The sequence below is a fragment of the Taurulus bubalis genome, assembly GCF_910589615.1.
Source record: "Taurulus bubalis genome assembly, chromosome: 15".
Classification (NCBI taxonomy): Eukaryota; Metazoa; Chordata; class Actinopteri; order Perciformes; family Cottidae; genus Taurulus; species Taurulus bubalis.
Genome location: NC_136603.1, coordinates 10,094,399 through 10,118,958, shown reverse-complemented (window position 1 = coordinate 10,118,958; position 24,560 = coordinate 10,094,399). Strand labels below are relative to the sequence as shown.

At 39.3% G+C, this 24,560-nt stretch overlaps 1 protein-coding gene across 1 annotated transcript in view; it reads left to right on the top strand.

The window, feature by feature from the left end:
• Nucleotides 1-24,560, top strand: part of erbb4b (erb-b2 receptor tyrosine kinase 4b) — a gene marked incomplete at both ends in the record, with an annotated part of 274,023 nt that overhangs the window by 207,536 nt on the left and 41,927 nt on the right. The window contains 7 exons of the mRNA XM_079231242.1: nt 2,802-2,934; nt 6,136-6,229; nt 11,785-11,939; nt 14,709-14,753; nt 17,154-17,286; nt 19,766-19,888; nt 22,475-22,573. Coding sequence (XP_079087368.1) covers nt 2,802-2,934; nt 6,136-6,229; nt 11,785-11,939; nt 14,709-14,753; nt 17,154-17,286; nt 19,766-19,888; nt 22,475-22,573 — 782 coding nt within the window. The remainder of the gene's footprint in view (nt 1-2,801; nt 2,935-6,135; nt 6,230-11,784; nt 11,940-14,708; nt 14,754-17,153; nt 17,287-19,765; nt 19,889-22,474; nt 22,574-24,560) is intronic.

Here is a 24,560-nt window from a genome sequence, read left to right as displayed (position 1 = left end):
GCGTTTAAAAATGAAATGTATTATTATTATTATTATCATTGTCTTCAAAAGGTCAAATCTTGGGCTAGAAACTGTTATTAGCACCATGAGTGACTCAGTCAAATAAACCCAAGACAGAGAGCGCTGTTTCATAACCGCACTTCTCTGAGTAATGTCTTAAAGGCTGCACACTGCAGACGCATGGTAAACCCACACAGGTGATTTTAATTATTCCGACTGATTAGAGCTTCCTCAGGACTGGGTGGGTGAGTGTATTCTGATCTTAAGCGACATTTCTCTGACGTTCCTCGAACGTATTCTTAGGTCGACCATTCCACACAGGCCACAGGCAGAGAGCTTTACATGTGTAGTTAAAGTGTCCCTCATTGATTGATATTAGTAACACCTGTCCTTTTTTTTTTTTTAACAATGATGTACATTATTTGCAGTAAAAATGGAAAACAATATATGACCACCATAAAAGTGTTCACAATGTGGAGCAAAATGGTAGTCAATGATCTAAGAAATAGATAATTGTAAGAAATATTCCAACAGATGGAAGCAAATGTGGTCCTCCTTACAAAATAAAAGATGTGACCACGTGAGCACATTTTGGCCAAGGTGCTACTGTAATGGACAGATCATATCATTTGGGTCACTGGTAGTAGTGGTAATAGTTCTGATGATGACTTCATACTAGAAATAAATTGCTCTTTTAAGATTTATTTGTATTTCTTATTTGTAGAATCTTTGTAAAATCCCAAAGTGTTTGATTTCTAAATTACAGAAAAGGTGAAAAAAATGATATTGCCCATGTTGTTTATCTTTAGTCTTACAGGGGTTGCCTTGCTTTGCTTTCAGGGTTGCTTTTAACGAGAAGAAAAGGTAAAGGAAACTGAACGATACCGTGGCCGGTCTGTCCGTTTGTACAATTTTTGTGAATGCAATATCTCACAAACGCCTGGGAATTTCTTCAAATTTGGCACCACGGTCCACTTGGACTGAGGGATGAAGTGATTTATATGATGGAGGTCAAAGGTCAGGGTCACTCTGACCTCAAGAAACGCGTTTTTGGACCAAACTCAAATATTCATATGCTAATTATAACACTTTCACACAGATGTCTAATAGGATAAAATAAGGATGTGAGGACATTTTGGACAGACATGGATGTAAACTGCAACTTTTCTGGTTGGCAGCCTGCAGCTGCGGTAATTCTCGATAAAGTTAATCGCAAACTCGTTATTTTCATTACATTTTTTGTCCTATTTCTTTGATTCAACTGTTTTTGCCCCGCTCATAATCATCATCATAGAATGTACTCCTGTCTCCCAAGGCACCTGACAGCCCGAACCCCATGGGCTTTTTTTCCCAACCATGTCAGAAACATCTAAAGATCTTATCTTTTTGATCTTGCGAGTGCTGTATAGTTTAAAACCCATCCAACCACTCCTCTTCCCTTGTTTATTTCCTTTTCTTCAGCACCCATCATTCCTCCCTTTCCTCGTCTTTCCCTGTGCATGGTCAGTTTACCTACGGCGCTAGAATCCCAACAGAGGAGGTGTTGTCTCTTGTGGAAGGCAACGCTTTCATCCTCTGCCCTCAAAAGAAACACTTGGCTTCTGTTTTTTCCATGTATCTAGATCCTGTCTAATTTAGCTTTTTTGCATTCTGAACATGCTATGGCTGACACTTAGGCATAGCCCCTAGCTTACATGTGGACAGGACCTCAAAAACAGAAGCGGTCTTGTTATAACCATATTCATAGCTATGGAGAAGAGAAAAGAAGAGAAAAATCTATTATGAAATCCACTGACAAGGGGGAAATCATGTTAGATGCAGATAGTATGATAAAAGTTCTGAATGTATTTGCAGTGCTGTCATCATGTTACTTCAACCCTCTCGTTTTGTCACAGTTATGCTCTCAGATGTAACAACCTTTGTAGAAACGAGTGCTGTGGAACAAAAGAGAGAGAGAGAGACGGGGAGAGAGAGAGAGAGAGAGAGAGAGAAGAGGAGAACAGAAAAGAGTAGATGTAATAGCCTGAGCATTTTGGTACAGACACACTAAGCACAGCATACAATCTGACTCTCTTTTAAAGCTTTAATGTCTCTTTAGAATGAAATGGTGGCTTTTATAATGGCATCGCATGATTATCCCCAACACCAAAACATGCGTGACTGTGTGCAACTATGCATTTGTGTTTTAAAAGCAGATGCTAATGTTTATGGATTTAAGCTTCTAGAAAATCCGTAGTTCTAATATTCAATATCTAGCTTTTTAGACGTCAAACATTATGAGAAGTGCTTAAAGGCTGTTTCTCAACCTTTGAAATAAATCCAGACAATAAAGTTTCAGGTTTGACGATTCAGCCTCACTTCTGAGTTAAATCAACAAGTCTGCGTGGCACCTGCAGGTGCTTTCTAGGTCCCACTAGTGCTTCGTCACTGTTGCCTCAGCATATTTTTAATGAAGCAGGACAGCACTCTTCCTTGCTCACTCCACAGTGAGCTATATCACAGAGTATTTTACACACATATGCATTTTGGATGGAAAATGTCTGGTTGCTTTGTATGTAGTTTATCTTGCTTTTACTTCAATGCAATCAAAATGTTACAGCGTGTTCTGCTGATATTGCTGCTTGATATTTGTTATATGTACAGCCCTTTGAGGCATGCTTTGTGAGTTTTTGAAAAGGAAAAGACCATACGAGCAGACACAAAAACACACACACACAAATGTGTTGAACATAAACTACAACATGGATGTAATTATTTTTGGTTGTACTGTCTTTCTTTTTGTGTCTGTATGTAATGAGCAGCCAAGGAGCGCATGGTGTGTGACCCGCTGTGTTCAGACACCGGGTGTTGGGGTCCCGGCCCAAACCAGTGCCTTTCCTGCAGATACTTCAGTCGTTTACGGACCTGTGTGGATACCTGCAATCTTTATGAAGGGTAAGTTACGCTTCATTCATGCATACAAATGACTCCTGACTGGTAGATTACATAATATGTCCTCTAACTGTCCTCAGGTCCTGATTGCGTTTTAGGTTTGGCCACATTGTAAAAACTCGTACATCTCTTCAACTCACCACTACGTCAACGCATGGCTTCATCTCCTTCTGCGTGATGCAATCACTAAGTCTGGTTTATTGAAAATCAGTCTTAATACTTTGAGCAAACTGCGTGCGTCGTCTCACCCGGCAAACCAATACTGAATGTGTAGCACTGTATCGATGCCAAGAAAGGATTGAATAGACTCTAGCTGCACATGCTCTCTAGCTGAGAAACGCATCGTCAGTAGCTCAAAGTACATCAGTTTTACACATTTTTTCTTTTCTTTAAAAATCACTGGTAAATACTGATCACTTATTTATGAATTAAAATACAGTAACTATGTACTGAAGTGGCTTTTCAAGTCCTAGTAAAGTCCTTTGCAATGGATATCTTGAATGTAAGTTGCAAATTGTATTTCTGAATGAACTTTTCATAGTTTTTTAATATTGTTTTCTAAAGCAAATTTAAATGTGCACCCATTAAACGCTGATCAAATATAATCTTTCCAAACAATATGAACACTAAGCTGAAACATGTTTGCTCCGTATTAGATCTCTAATAACAAGCAGACAACTTCTGCCTCAAGTCCACAAAGTGTGGTGTGTAAATTGTGCTTTTCAAGTAATCAAGTACGTGACAGAACTCCTTCCGGAGTAAAGCAGCAGTAAAATGTGTACTACTGATCAAATCAAGGACTAGTATAAAAACATAAATTAACTCTATTTAATTAAATCCTATTCAGCTAAGAACATGATTGATGGAATTTTCAAATAATCCTAAATTGTTGGAAGACGTGCTTCATAATCAGCTCATAAAAACTTAAATTCCAGCTTGAAAACACCCCAAGGCTCTTTGTTACAGCTTTCAACTTCAGCAGTAATTATTCTGTTTGCTATGGATAATATTTAAAAGCCCCAGGGTAAATAGAAAAATTAAAGATGTGGTGGTAACTCTCTGTTTAAAAGGCACCGGTGCTGAGTGACAAGACAATGGAGGTGGCCTAGACTGAAAAAGGAGGTATAGCTTCATGCTATCTTATTCTCACAAAAGACGGTGACATGATCAAAGCCCCGAGGAGTTTTATTAATGACATTTTAGATTTATTTTTAGCAGATGTTCTGGAAAGTTGCTTTTGAGTTTAGAGCCCTTATATGATAACAACATCTTTGGTGGTCTAAACAATCTTTGGTGGCCACATTGGAGAGGAATGCGGAGGACCAGAGGGTGCTGTTGGGGCAGGGGGGCTAGGCGTGTCACTGCGTGTCACAGTCACTGCTTGCGCACGGGGCCACGCCCTGCCTACCTGTCCACCTGCTCGTCAGCACCACCCACACCGTCTGCCTTACCAGTAAATCATCCACCAGATATAGAGCTTCACTGAATGCAAACCCAATCCTTCCCTCTGAGCATCGTCACATTGTGTGTCTCACGAGTCTTACTTGAAATGTTTCATATTTCATCATTATTTGTGCCTTTTTTATTTGGTATCTGCTCAGCATTGATCCGTGTAATCAAATCACTAAGTTGCACTGTTTTTGTTACAGCACCTGTATTCCTCTGTGGAGATACAGCTTGTCTACAATAACAGGGGTTGTAGGACACTGTGCAGAAATTACTTCATATCGGGTGTGAATGACAAAAACTTAGGATTGTGTTTAATACACACAATCTGCTTAACGAGGAAGATGCTTTTTTTAATTTGGTTTGAGTGGGTTTAGCCTCAGTACCTCATTTACACATTGCGGTCCGACAGCAGAAAAACAACGAGGAGCTTGAATCGCCTTACACCTCAAGTTGACTGTTATTTGTTGTTGTAAATGTTGGTCAAGCAATTTGGACGCGATTGTTAAAAATGCCAAAAGTGCAGTTTTAGTTGTCCGTGTGAGCACACAGGTCTAGCAGTACGGATTATTTTTAAAAGCCATTTCAAATGAACGTTTTTGAGTCAAATTGATGTAAAGGTTTATTATTCACAGCAAATGTGTTGCTGTGTCTTGGTCTTTGTCCTTTTAACGGACAGAAAAAGCAGAGAAGCCGAATACAGCAGAACATCATGCTATATATGTTTTAAGCATCAGTGATCATTTCTAGCTACACTGCAGCTTTTATTATTTCAACCAGCACACACCCAGACAAAGGCTCACCTCCCCTGACTCTTGGAAGGTTTTAGGAAGGCCAGATTAGGCATAATTAATACTAATTTGATTTAGATCCCACTGGGCCAACGACATTTTGTCTTTCTATTGCTGGAACATTCTGTTTTCCTTCACTGACCAAAAGAGAAGTACCCAAAAGTCGTTCTCCTTGTCCTGTAGTGACAAAGGTAAAGTGCTAACTCAGCCGCACTGTGGTCAAATTTAATGACTTTTCGAGGCCACTCTGGTGTTATAAAGGGATTTCAGAAATTGAATAACAAGGCACTTAATTTAATAGATTTTTGAAAGCATTGCACCCCTCGCAGGTACTGCACCTTTTCAACTGCGTCGACCCCCTGTGTGATGGTATCAGTATTACAGTTACCTATTTAGCTTCAATGCTTGTGGGTCTAACAAGAATGTGTGTGTTTGAGACTGCACATTATTCTTATGGTGGCATATACTGACCTTTATTTTGAAAGTAACTATTGTAATAAACAACCCTCATTTTAGCAAATTAAAACAAACACATCTTTATACTATGGACATTTCTATCAGCTCGCTCTTTTGCTCTGGACATCCTGAACTTGGTTCAAACATTATGGATAGAAAAGGATCATTTCCGAACATTTGTTCAGCAATAAGAAAGCTTGGATTGTTTTCTTTCTTTTGCACAAGTTGGCCAGAAGGCAATTTCACTGAATTAAAAGATGTACATATCATGAAAATATACTGAATCGAGTGTTTAAAATGTTTGTGCTGTATCACACTTCCATTTGTATTATTCATATGACGCATTTACTTTGTCTATTCTACTATGATGTAACATCCATAATGTCTGAGGACACAAAGCCACGTTATTGCTCTTGTTCACAAATAATGTTTTGCTTTCCCTCTTGTCTCTCACCCCTGTATCACGCTCTTTTCCTCACCCGTCTCCATCCCTTCCCTCCTTGTCTCTCAGGGATATTCGAGAGTATGCCAACGGGTCAGTGTGTGTGGAGTGTGATGGCCAGTGTGAGCAAGCTGACGATGACTCTCTGACCTGCAACGGTCCGGTAAGCTTGCTTCTATAGACAATATAGTAAGGCAGACATTGATGTTGATACAGCACTTTGTTCATGTTTTTTTGAGTAATGGTAGAATTATTCCATCATTGATTGAAGAACTGCAGCCTCCTTTCTCTTAAAGCTTGAAGCCACAGAGCAAGTCTCATCTGAGTTATAATGTGACAGAGAAAATCAAACTGAAGGCAAGACTGACTTTTTTCATTAAGGTGGCTGATGATATTCTGTATTTTTTTCTATTGTCAACAAATCCCATAAAAAAAGACTAAAACCCAAAATGGATTGAACCAGCTAAAGCATAATGGGCTCAAAGGGTTAAATTGTTGTGCTCAGTTTCGAGCTCCCCAAAGAGACGTGTTCAAGGCCAGTGCATTACTTCACTCACCACAAACCAAATGACTTGGAGCTGCAGACATCCCCTGTGGTCATCTTAGACTATGATTAATTATTGTATTAGCAGTCAAAGTGTGCCTTTCAGCTGTGTTATTGATTATATCTCATGTTCTGAGTCAAAGGTAAAACTGATTGTTTCAGCTAAGATCAGCATTATATTGCATGCTAATTTGCGGTGAGTTTTTATTCAGTACATGTACGCTTGTGAATGTATATTAACCTTGTTTCATTTTGAATTAACTATCAAAAAGGATGGACAGCTATTATTTCTTTTTCTTTTTTCAATTAAAGGTAATTGATTGTTTTTCATCCAAAAGGCTTTTGTACGGCACAAGCTCTTAGAGAAACATGGACGCTCTTTGAAAGGTTGTTTGGTCGCAGCTGTACATTAGAAAAATGCCAGAGTGGAAAGAAAATCCCTGACCTTCATTTCTGTGCGCCTCTCCTGCACACTACACCCACAGCCACATGGGGCCCCTGACCCTGAGCTTTCTCTTAAAATTGTATCTCGCTGTTTGATAGAGAGGGATGATTTGCGACAGATGCAAGCCAGAGGGGCCATGTGCTGTCTTTTGTGTTGCCTCACACTCTGTCAGATAGTTTGCCCAATACAGTTTGGAAGTAGTTGTTTCCAGAACTTCTGTAGGGTGTTTGTGTAAGTGTGCAAACATGGGAAGCAAAGGCCAAATTTGGTTGCTGGCTTGAGTTGTTGTTGGATGAGATTTGTTGGTTTGATTATCTTGGTCGTCAGTTTGCTACCACACAACCCTGCACTTGGCCTGTTAGACAAGTGATGGGGAGATGAGTGCTGTAAAGAGAATTCAATGAAACACATTCATGTGGCTCTCTTCCAGCAGCTTAAGAAAAACAGTGAAGAGAAATGTACTTTTTAATGATTTTCATTACAACTAGTTAATTAGAACTAATGCAAAAATCAATATGTTATGCTTTATTAACATCCCCATTGTCTTTTTTTGTGTGCATATAGACAATTATTTAATACTGGAAAAGGTTAGATTCTTAACATGAGTTGACACGTGACTTTCAACAACTGCTTCTTATGTGTTTCAGCCTGTGCGTGCGTGCGTGCGTGCGTGCGTGCGTGCGTGTGCGTGTGTGTGTGTTGTCAAGCTGTCCCAGAGTAACCTGTTGCACCACAAATGGATTACAGCAATCATGTTATGGCCACAGAGCCCATAGCAATTACATTACGGTTTACACATAGTTATTTGATAGGCCTAATTCCCTCTACAGAGAGAGATTGGAGATATGACTATATCCATGAATAAAGGAATAAAGGCTACGCTATGGACAAAATAGGTGAGAGTGGTCGATCTAGAGTAGTTTAGGTTGCTAACCTTTCACAACAGGCACTGCAGACTTAAGCTCAACTTAAGTATCCTATTGAATACCTTTTATTTTAGGAAGCAATCAAGATTTGTAATGCCTCACTGAAGTTACAAGTATGACAGATTGTGATGTTAGTCCTTTTAACCGGTGACACCTGTTAACCAGTAGTGATTCTGGTGTCTTCTGTAAAATTGTAATTTAAAACTTTGTTTTTCTGGCCACCCACAAATTATTTTTAAAGATCCCAGCTGTTAAATGTTTGTGTCAGTTTTCAGATGTTTCCGTTTTCTTATCCTGTATCTACACGCTTTACTTTACACACTTTGCCTTTTAAAATAACCCAGTATTTTCTTCCTGATCAGGTGTGTTTGAGAAAGATAACTCGATTCCTCCAGCGAGGAGTCTCCTATCATCCCTCGTTTTACATCTATTCTTTGTTCTCCTTTTCTCTCTTATCTCATATACGTTTCTTTTAACTTTAAAACAAGCTGCAAAGCTGTTCCATGTTGTAATGTCTTAAAACAATTAACTAGTTTCATGTATGATATTTACAATTATTTCTCTAAGGTCCTCCCATGTTTTACAAATGTTGCAACACTTAGATAATGAAGCACATGTCTAAATAAGATACATTTGAATAGAGTAGATATATGCCTTGTATTATTACTGAAATGATTGTCCCACTGTCATATTTATAAGAGCTAACACATTCATTTATTTCCTATTAGTATCATTGTTTCTTTTCTACCTCATCTCCCCTCTACGCTTTTTAAATCTTCACCTCATTCATTCTTAAAATATTTTGTGGTGTCATGTGGGAGAATATTTACAGACTACAGAGTAGATATACAGCTTGGTCTTTGCGTCACATCATAGTAAAATGTCTTGTAAATCCTTCCTGATGCACCTGATGATACCTTGAAAAGCCTTTTATATCTTGACGATAAACTCTGACACCTTAAAGATGAATTGTCAGTCTGCCTGAGATGCTGGTGTTTGTGCATGAAAGGGAAGAGATAGAAATATTAATTTCCTCACACAGCAGCTCACACAAATGTTGGTGTTAAGTGCACAAGCAGACCAATTTAAATTTACAGCAGGGCACTTTGGCCGCGACGCTGTGCGTCCCTGTCACTTTTTGGATGTCCCGATACCCTGCTGGACCAAACACTGTTTGTTTGCTCTTTCACATAATTTAGCTTGCTGATGTGATGGGACTAATGGACACACACACACACACACACACACACACACACACACACACACACACACACACACACACACACCAATAGCCACGGGTGGGAAGACACTCAGAAAAACGAAGTGCCAGGCTCAATGCTAAAGCCAGTGGGAGCAGCAAGACTTTCAATTTGCATAATTGTACCGGGGTGGATGCATGTTCATATGCACACACACACATGCGCGACAAAGATAGCATGCAGCGTTGTTAGAATACATTCACTCAAACACACACACACATCCATGCTAACAAGCCCTTGCACAGACACTACCTTTAGTTATGTATGAAAAAGCCCTCATACTTACAAAAGGATAATTATCTGCCTTCGCTTATTGCCAACAGCGTCTGTGATTCTGTCCTACCTGTCACGTATACAGTGTGTGTGAATGCATGCGTTAGTTATTGTGTGCAATTTGGACATCCATGTAAGTGTATGTTACTTAAATGCACAATTGTTGATCCGATTTCCATTTACTTTGTTTATGAATGTGTGTGTAATTAGGTACTTTTAGGTATGGAGTGCTTTACTCAACTACTTTACTTCAGTGTATAATTTACTTGAGTGTTTGCATTGTGTGCTACGTGTTCTTCTACTACGTGTGCTTCTACTTTAATCCACTACATTTATATGACAGCTATAGTTTCGAGTTACAGATATATTTTACCATAAAAAACATAAGCCTTGTGTTCTGACCGCTTACAAAACAATCCGTCGGGCCCCATGTCACATTGCAGATGTCTGAGTTGTTAACAGTTCCACTTGAAAGATTCTGAGATGATTTAATTAAGTTGATTTGTCCTTGTGACCCTTTGGAAAGGATGATATCCCAACTTTGGAAACTTGAAGCATCAGTAATAATTACAACCATATAAATGGCACATTCAACTACAAAGGTGCTCTCAGTAGAGTGCAGATCCCTGCCAGGTATGTCTGCAATGACTACTGCTGTAATGTTTGAATTATTACAAATTGACCCCATTTGGACTGCAAGAGTATCAGAGGAGTTGTTTTACTCTCCCATGTCATGCAACTTGATCAACACTCATTTTAGTCCGTGCAGCTGTCTGCTCTGGCTCTGTGCAGCTGAACATTAGTTACACACTGTTACTCCAGATTTGATGATTATAAGGACAAAGTGGTCACTAATAGGTGTATCCCAATTCCCAGTTGGCCGATTTTGATGAAGTTAACATCATTGGTGATGTGACATTCATTAACAATTTGACTCTTCTGAACAAGGACTGCCCATTCTAAATAGTTTTGTTATACCCATTGAAATCAAGCTGAAAGTCTACACTTCAACCACATATGGACGGTGTCATTTCAAATTTGTGTAAACTTGTGTCAAGCGGAAAATCGGAAAAATTGTGTCACAGTCCAAATACTTATAGCCCTGACTGTACACTCCTCAGGCTCAGTCACAGAAGAACCCTTACTGCAGAACAAGTACTTTTACTTCTGATACTTTTGATTTAAGTACATTTTGCCACAAATACTTACTTTCTGTACTTTTACACAATTACAATTTTAAATGCAGGACATGTACATTAACTGGATTATTTGTCTATTGTTATACTGGTACTTTTACTTAATTAAAGGATCTTCATGCTTCTTCCACCACTGGTGTGTGTGTGTGTGTGTGTGTGTGTGTGTGTGTGTGTGTGTGTGTGTGTGTGTGTGTGTGTGTGTGTGTTAGATGTTTGACAATGAGATGTTCTTTAGGCCTTTTGATGATACGAGGCGTGTGTGGGAGAGCTCTTTGCCTCTCTTCCTCTCCTCCCCTACCTCCTTCCTCGCCTATATTAGCTTCATAAATCCTGTTCTAGGCGGATTGTTATGGTCATTGTGTGTGCTGTGAGCGATGGTTATTATCTGCCTGCTCCGCTCACACTGCTTTATGCGTCTCGTTGGCTCCCTCCCTCCCGTCCCTCTTTCTCTCTCTCTTATTCACATTATATCTTGCTCGCTCTTGCTGCCTCTCCCCTTCACTGTGGTATTCTGCTTCCCAGTCCACTCTCTCTTTCCCTCACTTCCCCTGAATACTCTACAGTACTTTTCACCTTCTGTCTTTTGCTCCCTGTTATCTCTTTCGTTCACAAGCTTTCACTGCTACACAAACACAACAATGTAATCTATAAAGCTGCTAAGAAACCTGCACTTGGCAAGTTATTGATGTAGAAATATACCCATCAATCAGTCTACATTACACACTGAGGCTACAGCAGATATTTCGTCCCCTAAATGTGTGACGCCACAGATTTGTCCTTCATGCCTGGCTTCATGATGTCAAGTATAGTTACAGTATTGTCTCTGCACAGGAATTTTCTAATTAAATCTATCCAGTAAAAACTGTCAACATCTGTGAGAGAAAGCTGTCCAGAGACCAGGCGTAATAGAAATTACTCATCATCATTATAATAATAATAACAATAAATTCATTACAGCTGTCAGTTAACGTAGCCCCTAGATGATTTTTGTATACATACACGTGTACATTTTATTCAGAACTATGTCTTTAAAATGAAATCTAAAAAAAAAATGCATTTTCTTCATTTTCCATAGGGCCCAGAGCAATGTGTGAAATGCGTCCATTTCAAGGATGGTCCTAATTGTGTTGAAAAGTGTCCCGATGGCCTGCAGGGTGCCAACAGTTTCATCTTCAAGTATGCAGAAGCCAACAATGAATGCCATCCCTGTCACGCCAACTGCACCCAGGGGTAAGAAAAGCCAGGACCAGGACTGGTCGGAGGTGTTGGGTTCAATGGTCTCAGCAATAACTCTTACAAAAGACATATATTTCTGCCTTTCCTTCAAAAATCAGAAGTCGGATTCTTACAATCTATAAAAGATGAATGAAACTATTGAATAATCATTTATCCAGATAAAACCAAAAATACATGCAACATTTTTACTATTTGTAGATCCAAAGGGAGATTGTGTGACACAGATCATTGCTAATACACCATTTTGATTGTTAACTTCACTGTCAGAATCATGATGGCAAACTAATTTCCCCTTGGGGATGAATAAAGTATACATCTATCTTTCTATCTATCTATCTTACTGTGACACTGCCATTACTGAGTGTGTATATGTGCTATCAGCACTATCACAAGATAAAATATAGCAATCATTTCTTCACTTTGCAAAAAATGTACTTGCTTGTCGCAAAAGCGAATTCAGGAAAATTTCTACTAGGTTCATCACATTACCTATACGCCTTATACCCTTATAAACCTTTCACCTGACCCAAACGCTAAGGGCCTGGTTGCTCCAGCTTTCTAAATCAGTAACACAAATCGGTGAAATAAACCTGCCCGGAGTCTTCACAAAAGTATTTAACTTTGGTTGATTTTGACAAAGTGCACCACTGAGCAATTGCAAACCGTCTCAACAATACAGACATGAAGCGAAGAGTTTAAGAGTCCAAATGTATAAAGTACAGTATTAGTTGTATTGCACCATGCAGTTTTATAAAACCCTGCTCAGTCCAAGCTGCTACATAAGGGAGGCATGGTTGTCAGTCTTGAGAGAGAAAATGAAATACTCCTGAATAAAAATGTATTGCACTTGCTTGGTTGGCTGTTGTGTAGCACAAACACAAACTGGTAACCTCGCCAGCCACCGTAGCTCGCCAACTAGCCCTAGTTGTCACTACACCAAGCTTCCAGCAACACGTATTCCATAAGGACAATCGGATGTATTTCCCTGTGCCGCTTTCTAGAGTGATTGTAAGTGCATTTGGCTCTCATATACATAGTGTTTTATTAGTGCATATTCAGAAATATTCACTTTCACTATCCACATCATGCAGACATAAAATTATGATCCAACAACTTGCATGATACGAGAGAAGAATGAGAGAGAAGAGATACAGAATGAAAGTTGGAGCAGTCAGTGAAGGACCGTGCCACTCTCCATTGCTCACTAGCCACTGATCGCTCAATGTAATAGTCAACAAGGAATGGTAAGACATAATTTCGTATTGAACTCCACAGGGAGTTTGTCACTTCCTTGTGTGTTATTTCTACTCTCCTGAGTGACAGCCTCCAGCTTGCTCGAGCATGGAAGTGTAGTCGTAAATGGAAAATAGCAGGCTGATATTTTGTCACAGGTATAGCTTCATAAGCAGATCCACCTCTCAAAAAAACAAGCTGGGTGTAGGGAAAGGAAAGGCAGAGAGATAGACAAAGAGACAAAGAGACAGGGATGAAACCAATATCCCTTACTTCTAAATATTCAAAGGAGCCTCCGAATTTTGGCGCCAGTATTAAGACTGTCAGACGCCACAGTGCACAGTACTCATGGGAAATTTGAAACATCAACACAGGAGGACTGGTGAAATGTTCTTGCTTTGTAATCTTTCACCCATGTGGACACACTGAAACTGAACCTCGAGGATAAAGTTAGGACTCGTACATGCGTACACACACACACACACACACACACAGACACAGACATTATATGTTTGACAGATAAGAGAAACCAATAAATCCTGGCTTATGGTAGCTTGTAGAGTCAGGAATATGACCAGCACACCAAAGTCTACACTTGAATGTGAAGAATGAAGTTACTTTGACAATAAATGGACAGATACAAAGTAATCCAGTTCCACTCAGTTGGAATGCATTCAGATTCACTGCAGATTAAATGCCTTTTACTCAAAGCATCTCAAAGTAACATGATTTTAATACGCTTCTGACACATTCCCTTTTGTTTTTCTGTCCCTGTGAGTTACAGTCAGCTATAGAGCCTTTACCACAGGAAAACATCCAGCCGGCACCAGACAAATAATTCTGTGCATCCAGACTAATGAAGAAAGAAAACTAGTAGGGAATACATACCAAATCATGTTGAACTACATGAACTTCAAAATGGATTATTTATTATATATATTGTAGTGTTGTTCTCTAAAGTGTGCAACTTAACAAATTGAATTTACTAGTAGATAATGAATAATACAAATGTAAATTGTATTATAGATTAGCACAGTGATTTTCAACCACTGTGCCGCGGCACACCAGTGTTCCGTGAGAGATAGTCAGGTGTGCCATGGGAAAATGTCCAATTTCACTTAATCGGTCTAAAACAATATTATTTAGTTGCCGCAAATAATTCGCCATTGTTGAGCATCTGAGCAGAAAATGTGCCGCGGCTGATGTGTAAATGTTGCCAAAGTTGTGAGCTATAATACAGTAGGCCTGCATAAAAAAAACTGAATTGGAATCGGGATGAGTGACCTGAGTCTATACGTCCCATGGCACAGGTTGCATTATCAAAATAGAGCAAAATAGAAAAATAGAAAAAGGTCACTGAGGTCAAATATCCTAAGCCAAAATGTAATAAACTGATACAGGTTAAGATTTTTTTTTCATTAACCATTACTTTATTGCTTTGCTCAACTCCCTGTCTCATCATTCTCAGATATGGCAAACTATGAATGTTGTTTGTTTAACTTTTCTCTTGTCCTGTGTTTGTTTACTTAGATGCATTGGACCAAGACTGCAGGACTGCATTGGCTGGATGGACAGGTACAACATTATTTTCCGTGGATTGCGAAAACACATCTACACAGTAGTACGCACACACCTTGTATATACACAGACACACACACACACAAACACACGCACAAAAGAAGCACAGTAAGCAACGTCTTTGATTAATGGTTAGCTCTAAGGTCCAAAATCCCTGAGTGTCCTTTGTGTGTGTGTGTGTGTGTGTGTGTGTGTGTGTGTGTGTGTGTGTGTGTGTGTGTGTGTGTGTGTGTGTGTGTGTGTGTGTGTGTGTGTGCGCACAAACAATTTGCCTGGTTCTTGATAAATTGATAGTGCTTTAGCTTTTGTTCTGAGGCTACTGCGAGGGTGAGGGAACAAATGCAGTTTACAGCAAATGGATTCAAGATTTCATAAGAGAAACAGTTTGACATCAAGTGGCTCTGAGAATTGTTGGGTAGTGTTTGGGGTATGATTTTTTTTTTTTTAAAGGAAAAAACAAGGCTTATAGCCAGGGTGAGCAGCCAACAGAACTTACTGATGAGTTTGGAGATCTGCAGCACAACACTGACAAAATGACAACATGTGATAAAACAGACCATCATACTGCAGATATGAAATACATTTAGACTATCATGCAGTGTAGCAGGAGGCTTCAGAAGAAAGAGCCGCACAGTCACATACACAGACAGAAAGAAACTGATCGCCATTTAGTACCGATCAATATTCAGTCATGAACCTTTTACTGAGACCAATAGATCCGTAAGGAGATGCCGGTAATTTCAGAGCAAACCTTCACGCCTTCTAGAGATCAAAGTTTCTCCTTCTGAAATAGTCTTTGGGACAACAGCAAGATGAAGCGGGACTGCAGCAGATGGGGAAATGATCAACCCTTATCGTATCTCCGATAGCTGTGGCTAGGATACAGCCGCAGATGCCCAGCGAACCCCATACTTAGCTTCCTGCTCTGAGGTGTCATGCATCTTGTAGATCTGTTACCGCTTCGAGGTATTGGCTTTTGGCCCTGACTAAAAGTGGCTTATCAGAAATACATGACTAAACAAAGCCTTCAAAGGCCATCATTCCACCTGGCATTAACGTGCATTTTGTGTAGAGATTGTGTGCATATCTGATTAAACTGGATTAATCACTTTGTGTCATTTATTCATACAATATTCAGTTTGATAAAATTGACTTCCTCATTTAACATGTTCCCATTTGGCAGTATCTTTCCAATTTGATTCAAGACGATCAGAGCTGCCTGTTGTCTGATATCTCTGTGCTCCCTGATTGGCTCCTTGTGCATGAATGCGTTTGGTCGTGCGTCAAATTTTGTGTGACCTTTCTTGTTGACTGATTATAGACTGATTATTATTGACGAGTCTGAGATACATACTAGCACATGCACAAACGTTGTTGTATTGGTTATTGGTTGTTAGATTATACCTGTCGGTTAAATATGAAGCCGCAACCAGAAGACAATTTGCTTAGCTTATCCTAAAAACTGGAAACAGGTGGATATAGTAAGCCTTGCGTTGTCCAAAGTACCTCCAGTGGCAGCAAATCTAAAGCCCACTATTTAATACAGATGAAACAAAGAAGATACGTGTTCATTTATACGCTTCAGGTGGGCTGATAGGCTGCTAAACTAAGTTATCCCTCTTGCTCTAGCTTCATGTTTAGTGAATAGATATGAGAGTGGTATTGATCTTCTCAGCTAACTCTCAGCATGAAAGTGAAAAGCATATTTTAAACGATTCCTTCAAAGAATCGTGACCATGATATAGATAGATACAATTTACATTTAGAAAAATCTCTGTTGGATAATCTATGTACTGAAATGGTGACTCGGTATCTAAATGACCAAAGAAGATCCGGTGATAACCTTGTATGGGGTGTATTCTTGCAGTCTTGTATACAGTCCAACAGCCTTTCCTTTGATTAAGAACAGAGTCTCAGTGTGCCTTCATCAAATTAAGTTCTTTGATTACAGCAAAAACAAAGTGGGGGTTGGCTACTGGAAAGCAAACTCCTCCCGCTCATTTCTACATAAACTCTGTAGACAGTTTGGAGAGCATAACAGGAAAACTATCTAGAGGATTGATTTCAAATGACAGCGTCAGTATGGTTCTGAGAATTCACTTTGATGATTTTTTTCCCTTGTTTTTGATCTCAGTCTTGATTTTAAAGATAGGGCATAGAGGGATGTTTGTTATCAGATGAAGCTTCGTCAGAATAACATACAAAAACTGGAAGTGAAAAGGTTTTCAAAGGACCGCCTAAATAAGCATATACTTAGAGACATGTTTTATGTCTCACCCCCCCCCCCCTTGGAGATAATTCTTCATGCTTTCTCATTGCCTGCATTCTCATCTGTTTCTTTATCATCTACTCATTTTCCTCCTTCCTTCTTCTCCCCCGCCAATGTCTTGTCCTCAGAACCCCTCTGATTGCAGCAGGGGTGATCGGCGGCCTCTTTCTCGTGGTGATCATGGTGCTGAGCGTAGCAGTGTCTGTGCGCCGGAAGAACATCAAGAAGAAGAGAGCCCTCCGTCGCTTCCTGGAGACTGAGGTGAGCAGGGCGGTCGATGGAAAAAAAAGACAGAAAGGAGAAACTGGTGCATGTAGCATTGAAAGATGATGTTGTCGGAGGACTGTGCATGACTGTGGACAGAGGACATTGGTGGAAGTCGTATGACTTAATATTGTATCTTTTAGCTGACACATTTTCCCATAGCTTAGGCTTTACAGACTCAAAAGCATTAAAAACATAGTGGAGAAATACAAGCGGAAAATATTATAGGGAAATTAGTGAAAAGGGTACAAACGAATATTTTTTTTTCCTTAAGCGTTGCAGAATCTTTTTATTTTTTTTTACAGATTTTACACATAATTTATCATATGAGGAATTTGACATTAATTGGAAAGGAAAACAAGATCAAAACATAGGAAATGCTTGAGGACATTTGTCTGAATTTGTATGATTACAATGTTGCAGATGTGTGTTTGTGCCTGTGTAATATAACAATAGGAGTGTGTGTGCATTCATAGCACAGACACTGGCACATATTGTACAACGTTGGAGAAAGCCAGACTGAAAGCCAGAGATAAGAAAATGAGACTTCATGTCTCCAGATGGTGACTGCGGAGGTGGTCAGAAACTCAGAGGCTCAGGTGTTATCTCCCCCCATAGAATATTGGAGAGGACACTTCTGTTTGGAAGAGGTTTGGGAACATACCATTAGTAGCGGAAAAGGCACTCTTCCTTTGTGTTAGAAGTAGAAGAGCACATCATCTAATACACTTGTGTGTTCAAAGTGTGAATAAGGTCTGTTTCCCCCACTTTCTCCCTCTTCAGAACACACAAGTATCTGTAAAGTGTCTTTGCCAATAGCTTTTATAATGACAAAATAGCGCAGATATGGCTTATTATCATACTTGCACTTCGCTCATCTATGCAGACATTTATACTGTCACTGTTTCTTGATTACTTATGTATTTTATTCTTCACGTTGTATAGCTAATGGGGAGTACTTTACAAGCAGCATGCAGAAGAAGCCTGCTGTCATTCTTAATGCTGAAATAGAATGGGCTGCAAACAATGTTAAATGGTATCTGCCAGAACAGGTGCATTTTAATCCAAAAGGAAGTATTTAATACCTATGAGACCGAGCGATCACAAGTATCTAACTTTTAAACCCACACAATACAACTGTTTGACAGCTTTTTTCACAATTAGTTTGTGCAATTAATGCATTAATGTTTCCATGTATCACTTTCTATATGAGGCCCATTGTTGGTTTCAGCACTGCCATGTAGAGTGAGAAGGTGCACAGATCCGATGTATGTACTGTGGCTGCTACATAGCCTCAACATCTTCAGCACTTCTAATGCTGAACAGCTCCTGCACAGAGGAGTAGCATACAGTAGTGTGCATGTTTGTGTGTGTGTGGAAGGATCATTTCAGAGACATCTGTATTGTCCTGTGTGTGTGTGTATGCTTGTGTGGCCCCCGCCTTTCTTGTTTCAACCCTGCAGAAGCTGATTTGTTATTCCATTTAAATGAAGAATGGCTATTGTTTTTAATCAAATGGTAACCATGAGCCAGAGGGACATAAGCTGCCAACCACAGCCAGGCTGATTTACACTCCTGTTCAGTTTTCCTTTCTCTGCCCTCCCTCCCTCTCTAATCTTCCACTCTTCTCCTAATTCTCCTTATATTGCTCCCTCTCTTATGCTTTTGCATCCTCTGACTAATTCAGCCACTCGCTTCTCCATCGCCGTCTTGTTGTTGTTGTTTCTGCCACATTTCCTCTCCGCTCCACTTCTTCCTCCCTCCCTCCTCTCATAATCTTTCTCCCTCACTTGCTGTTAATTCTGTTCGTTCCTCCACTTGAGGAGTAATGAGACAACAAAAGTGTCAACTCCTTTTCAGGCTCCACAATTATCCACCTCCCCCACCTCTTTCTCCCGCTATTCGTCCACCCATCTCCATCTCGCTCCTCTGTTCACATATTAAATCTCTCACTTGTGATATTGAAATGGTAATGGAACTCGATCTGTCTTGTTGGGAAATAATGTCATTGTAACCCTACTGTCACCTGAAGTACTGAGCAGGTACTCATTAAGATTAGGTATTTTGCAACAAATTGCATGATATGATTAATGGTTTTAGATTAGATACAGTAAATATTTAATTTAAATTACACTATTTTAAGAAATTATTCTTGTTGAAAGAAAAACCTGCAAGTTGTTCTTGATAAAAATTGAGTTCAACATTATGATTTCCAGGAAATTATGTTACAGTTTTTAGAAACAAGCTTTTTGCAATTGATTCAAGGAACAGTTATGTTTGTGAATATTAGCAAAAATAACTTGGTCACTTAATCAATGCATGTTATGTGGCACCATCTCCTGAAAAAGCTGTTTTTCCGTGTATATGGACATTCTTGAACATTGTCCTTCAGATAAATCATATATAATTGCTTGGCAGTGTGATATCAGGTATTACAACAATTGAATGACTACTGTTTTACTGGATGTGTTTTTAGCTGGTGGAACCTTTAACGCCAAGTGGAACTGCACCCAACCAAGCCCAGCTTCGCATCCTGAAAGAGACAGAACTCAAAAGGGTGAAGATTCTCGGATCAGGGGCCTTCGGGACTGTTTACAAGGTAAAATGCACAAAAGATATACAATAATAGCAACTGTTTGCATGTGTTTCAGATTGTACTTGAATGAATGCTCAAGTTGAGATCATGATGTGAGATCGTGAAAAAATAGAAAGACAGGAGAGACGAACTGCAGGATCATTAATGACAGGAAATGAGATGGAAGGCTGGAGGCGTGTGATGAAAAGAATAAGTAATAGCAGACACTGAGACCCCTGGGGTTACAATGAAATAAGAGGTATCTAAGGTCACCACCAGTGTAATGATGAGTTAGGGAGAGGTAGAGAAAGACACAACTGAAATTATAAAGAACAAAGTCTCTCCCTGAAATCATCATTGGCCATTTTGTAGATCCATCCATTCCCAATATAGCACATTTCTGGATCAGAGGTGTGGTAGCAGAAACACATGTGTCCTTTTTCACATCCATATCTTGCACATTTCCTTGGGGAATCTCTGGGTATCTCTAGGCATGTAAGAGTATATTGTCCATTCTGAGTGTCATAGCTGAGCACTAGGACCCGGACATTGTTCCTTGGTGGCCTTAAGAGAGCGACTTAGATAACCTCCTCTGGATCCTCTTGAGGAACAGTTTGTTGTTTCTGAGATGTTCCCCTTTGCAGCAACTTGATAGCATAATCTTATTATACTAAGCACAACACAGAGGCCATGAGTAATATATAGGGCCAGCTTCCAGGTTGACTCGAAAATTGAGTGTTAATTGTGTGCAAAACATCTCTCTTTGAACAAGCTCATATTCGTTGAGCTGCTAAAAGGCACACTGTAGCGTTAGGACTACTGGTGCCATGGAGAAACCTTGCTGTTTGTATTTTGTGTTTTACTGAAAAACACACAATGTTAGCACACAAGATGTAGTGCATGCAAGCCAGAGACAATGAACAGGTAAAAAAGAATCAGAGCATAATTAACCTGAACTGGAATTTCCCTCAGAGATTGGCCAAATCTGTTGCAGCGCAATATGATGTCTCTTGATTTCACACAATTTCTGAGTTGGAGGCAGTAACTTGTCAAGAAACAAGGTAAAGCGTCTCAAATGTGGGGAAGAATAAGATTGCAAACTGAGGTTTGAAAATATTCTGAAAATCTGCATTGCAAATGTTATTATGAATGAGTATTTTATTTGGAATACAATTCATTTTAGAATGCAGCAAATGGATTGAGGTGGGAAACACTGAATTTAAATGATGTTTTATGATAACTTCAGAGGTAATCAGTCCATTCTTTTAAATCATTTGTAAGACCCCAGGACACCTGAGGCCTTTTTGTTTCAATCCTCACCTGGCAGAGTTGAACAATCGACCTTGACGTGGAGGTGGATAATGTGCTATGTGTGCAAATTGGGAGGAGTTGTCCTTAATGTCGCGTTGAGCTCCATCCAAATATTTTATTAGGCTGCAATGAAAAGAAGAAACATGTTTTTGAACAGTTAGAAATAGTCCATAAAAACACAGCAGTCTCCCAATAACAACATCAATAACATTTCACCTTGTATTTGCAGTTTTAACTGAAGCATTTAGGACAATTTTGTAACACGCCGTGTATTCTGTGTGAGTCGTCCCAGTGTTTCCTGATTGTTTATTCCCTTCACCTGTTCTCGTTCCAGACTCCTCCCTCCTCCTGTGCCTTTCCCTGTGTGATTGTAAAGCCCCGCCCCCTATTGTTTGCACCAGTGCCTCGTTGCCTGTCTTCTCCTGTGTATTTAGTCTGTGTCTTCCCCTTGTCAGTGGCAGGATTGTCTTTATTTGTTTCCCATGTATGTACGTCGCGTTCAAGCTGCCTTTTTGATTTTGCCCTCCACCTGGCCTCCTGTCTGCCTCTCACACCCAATCGTGACAAATGTATGCTATATTTGAAAATGATGGATAATAATTAAGTGTCATATTCAGTCTATGTCCTGTAGCAATTAGTTAGATAAATATTGCTGACATCCTGAGATGTTTACAAAACAACCATCCCAGCTGGGTAATACATGTACAACATTACATATCCCCAATACAGTTAATATGAAAAAAAAATACAAAATCATTCAGAGAAATATTCATCTAATTGCGGCTAAAAATACTGTTTTAAATGCAGGCATCACATTGGAATTGCAGCTTTTGGAGAACAGGTGTTTTAACTCCATGAGCAGAGGTGTTGGTCCTTCTGTCACTGGGGAGATGTGGTCACATCAGTGCAGAACAAAGGTGGAACACATTTGGAAAAGGTTGAGAGGCACTTTATTTCTCTCCTCTGTTAAATGCTTTGGCCACTTTGGCAGCTGCTTAATCACTTTAATCCCACCTGAAATTGGATACTTGAAAATGATTAGTTTTGCCCAAGTCTTTTTGAAGGACAAAATCACAGTTAATCATACAGCATGCAGAACATCTCATTCTCTGCCTTTTGAGAATATGGAAGATAGTTATTAAGACAGATGACAAGTTTAAGGTAAAAAATCCTTAATTTATTAATTGAGATTCTTCCTGTTCAAATCTTTATTATGTTTTGCTTAATATAATGTTGGTGAGTTTGAGTTTGGTGACTTCATTCAGTATAACGACTCATTGTCTGTTTGTGTTTCTTTAGGGTATATGGATCCCAGAGGGTGAAACCGTGAAGATCCCTGTTGCCGTTAAAATCCTAAATGAGGCCACGGGACCCAAGGCTAACGTGGAGTTCATGGACGTGAGTATCTTAAAAACTAAAAATTTAAACGGAAGAAACAATAATTGACAGTTTCTTCAGATTTTCAATCAGTTACATCTCATATTTTTAAATTATGTTATATTAATGAATTTCAAACCATATTTGGGTAGGTCAGTCCAACAATTAAAAACATATACCTATCAGGCACTGTTGCATTGGTGACCTGTGAAGTGTTAACCCTCTTATATGGTCAGATTGGAAAAACACGACTCGGTAATTGTTTTCTCCATTGATGGAATAAAGACATTAAGAACAAAGTTCAGACTCCATAGCCACCATCAGAGACACACACACACACACACACACACACACACACACACACACACACACACACACACACACACACACCATGCCACAGGCACCCAGCCCAGTGCAAAAGGCCCTATTTATAAAATATTCACAGCACGGCTCATTTCAAAAGGAAAATTGAAAAAAAAGGGATAAATTATCACCCTATGATGATGCAATGTAGATGAAATAGCCTCCATCAACACACGTACACATGCAGACGCAGGCACTCGTGTTTTGCACTTAGTTTGACAGTCTAAAAGGGATGATTTTGGAGTGTTAGCTCTTCTATTTTTATCAGGACATCTTTGATGAATTTTTTTCTTTGTGTTTAATTTAATGCTCTATGCGTTTTGAGGCTTGTCCTGACAATCAGAGAACCAGTTATCAGTACTGGCATAGTGTGGGGCTTTACTGCAGAAAGAGGGATGGAAATGTAACACTCTATATATGCATGTACGAGAAAAACATGCCCTGAAATACTATACATTGTCTGATGTACGCATGTCTCCACATGTGTGCGTACTAATTCTCAGTGGACGTTTAGGCCTTACATTACATATCCATACTCCCTTATACTGAAACGCAAAAGGACCAGACATACCCCCTACTTGATAAATGTATAATCTACTGACATTCATTATGGAATTACCTCCATAATTCCAAAATTTCATTGCAATTTAGTTTACTGCTAAGGATTTGATTAAATTAAATGGAATATATTTTGGGTGAATCTTAAGTGTACTTAAGACTGTCAGTTTTGTAGTCAGCAAGTCAGTAGAGTTTAGTTTGTTAGTTAAAGCCTTTCCTGTTGATTTTAAGAGTGAAAACCAAATATACTATTCCATTTTATTCATGCATACAAAGGTTAAGACATCATTAACCACATCACATTGGCAGGGGAACCCTGGAGTGGTCCAGATTTACATGAAAGGGATCCTGTCCAACATCCTTACTGTCCCGAATATACTGCCAGCACATGAACAAGGATCTGATTATGCAAGTGTTGTGATATATGAGCCATAAACTTTAAATCCTAGACTGTCGTGTGGTTGTATCTCTCTGTCAGTGCACTGTGGAAGACATACAGTGCAATGTATTATGTATAGTTACACAGCATAGATGGTCTATATATTGTGTTTGGTAGTGTTTTTGTATCATCTGTATGATACTACGATCATATTTCTTGCCAACTAATACTAATATTTTTTTCTTATTCTAAAAATGCCGCACATAAAGATGTTGAGACTGCAGGCAAGTTCAAAGCGCTATTAATAATGTACTCGAGCAGCTTCTTCATATGGACTTATTTACTATACAGTAGCATAGTCTCTAATACCAGTACTTCAGACCCAACCAGTGGAAAGACAGAATTGCCTGTTAAAGGACAGTGACACATGATTTACAGCAATCATTGGTGTAGTTGCTACATTTTTAGTCAACTACAAAGCATTCTGACAGTCTTGTGAAGCAGTGAGTCACTTTGATGTTGAGGATATGAATAAAAAGCTGCTGTTTCTTCGGAACCTTGCTGCTTGCTTCAAGGGGAACTTCAGCCTGAAACAGAATAAGGGATCATATGGTCTTTGACAGTTCACTCTACACTTGTAAACACAATAAACTCTCTGCCAGTGGGTTAAGTCTTTTGAACTATATAGCCCTTGCATTTATCTTCTTT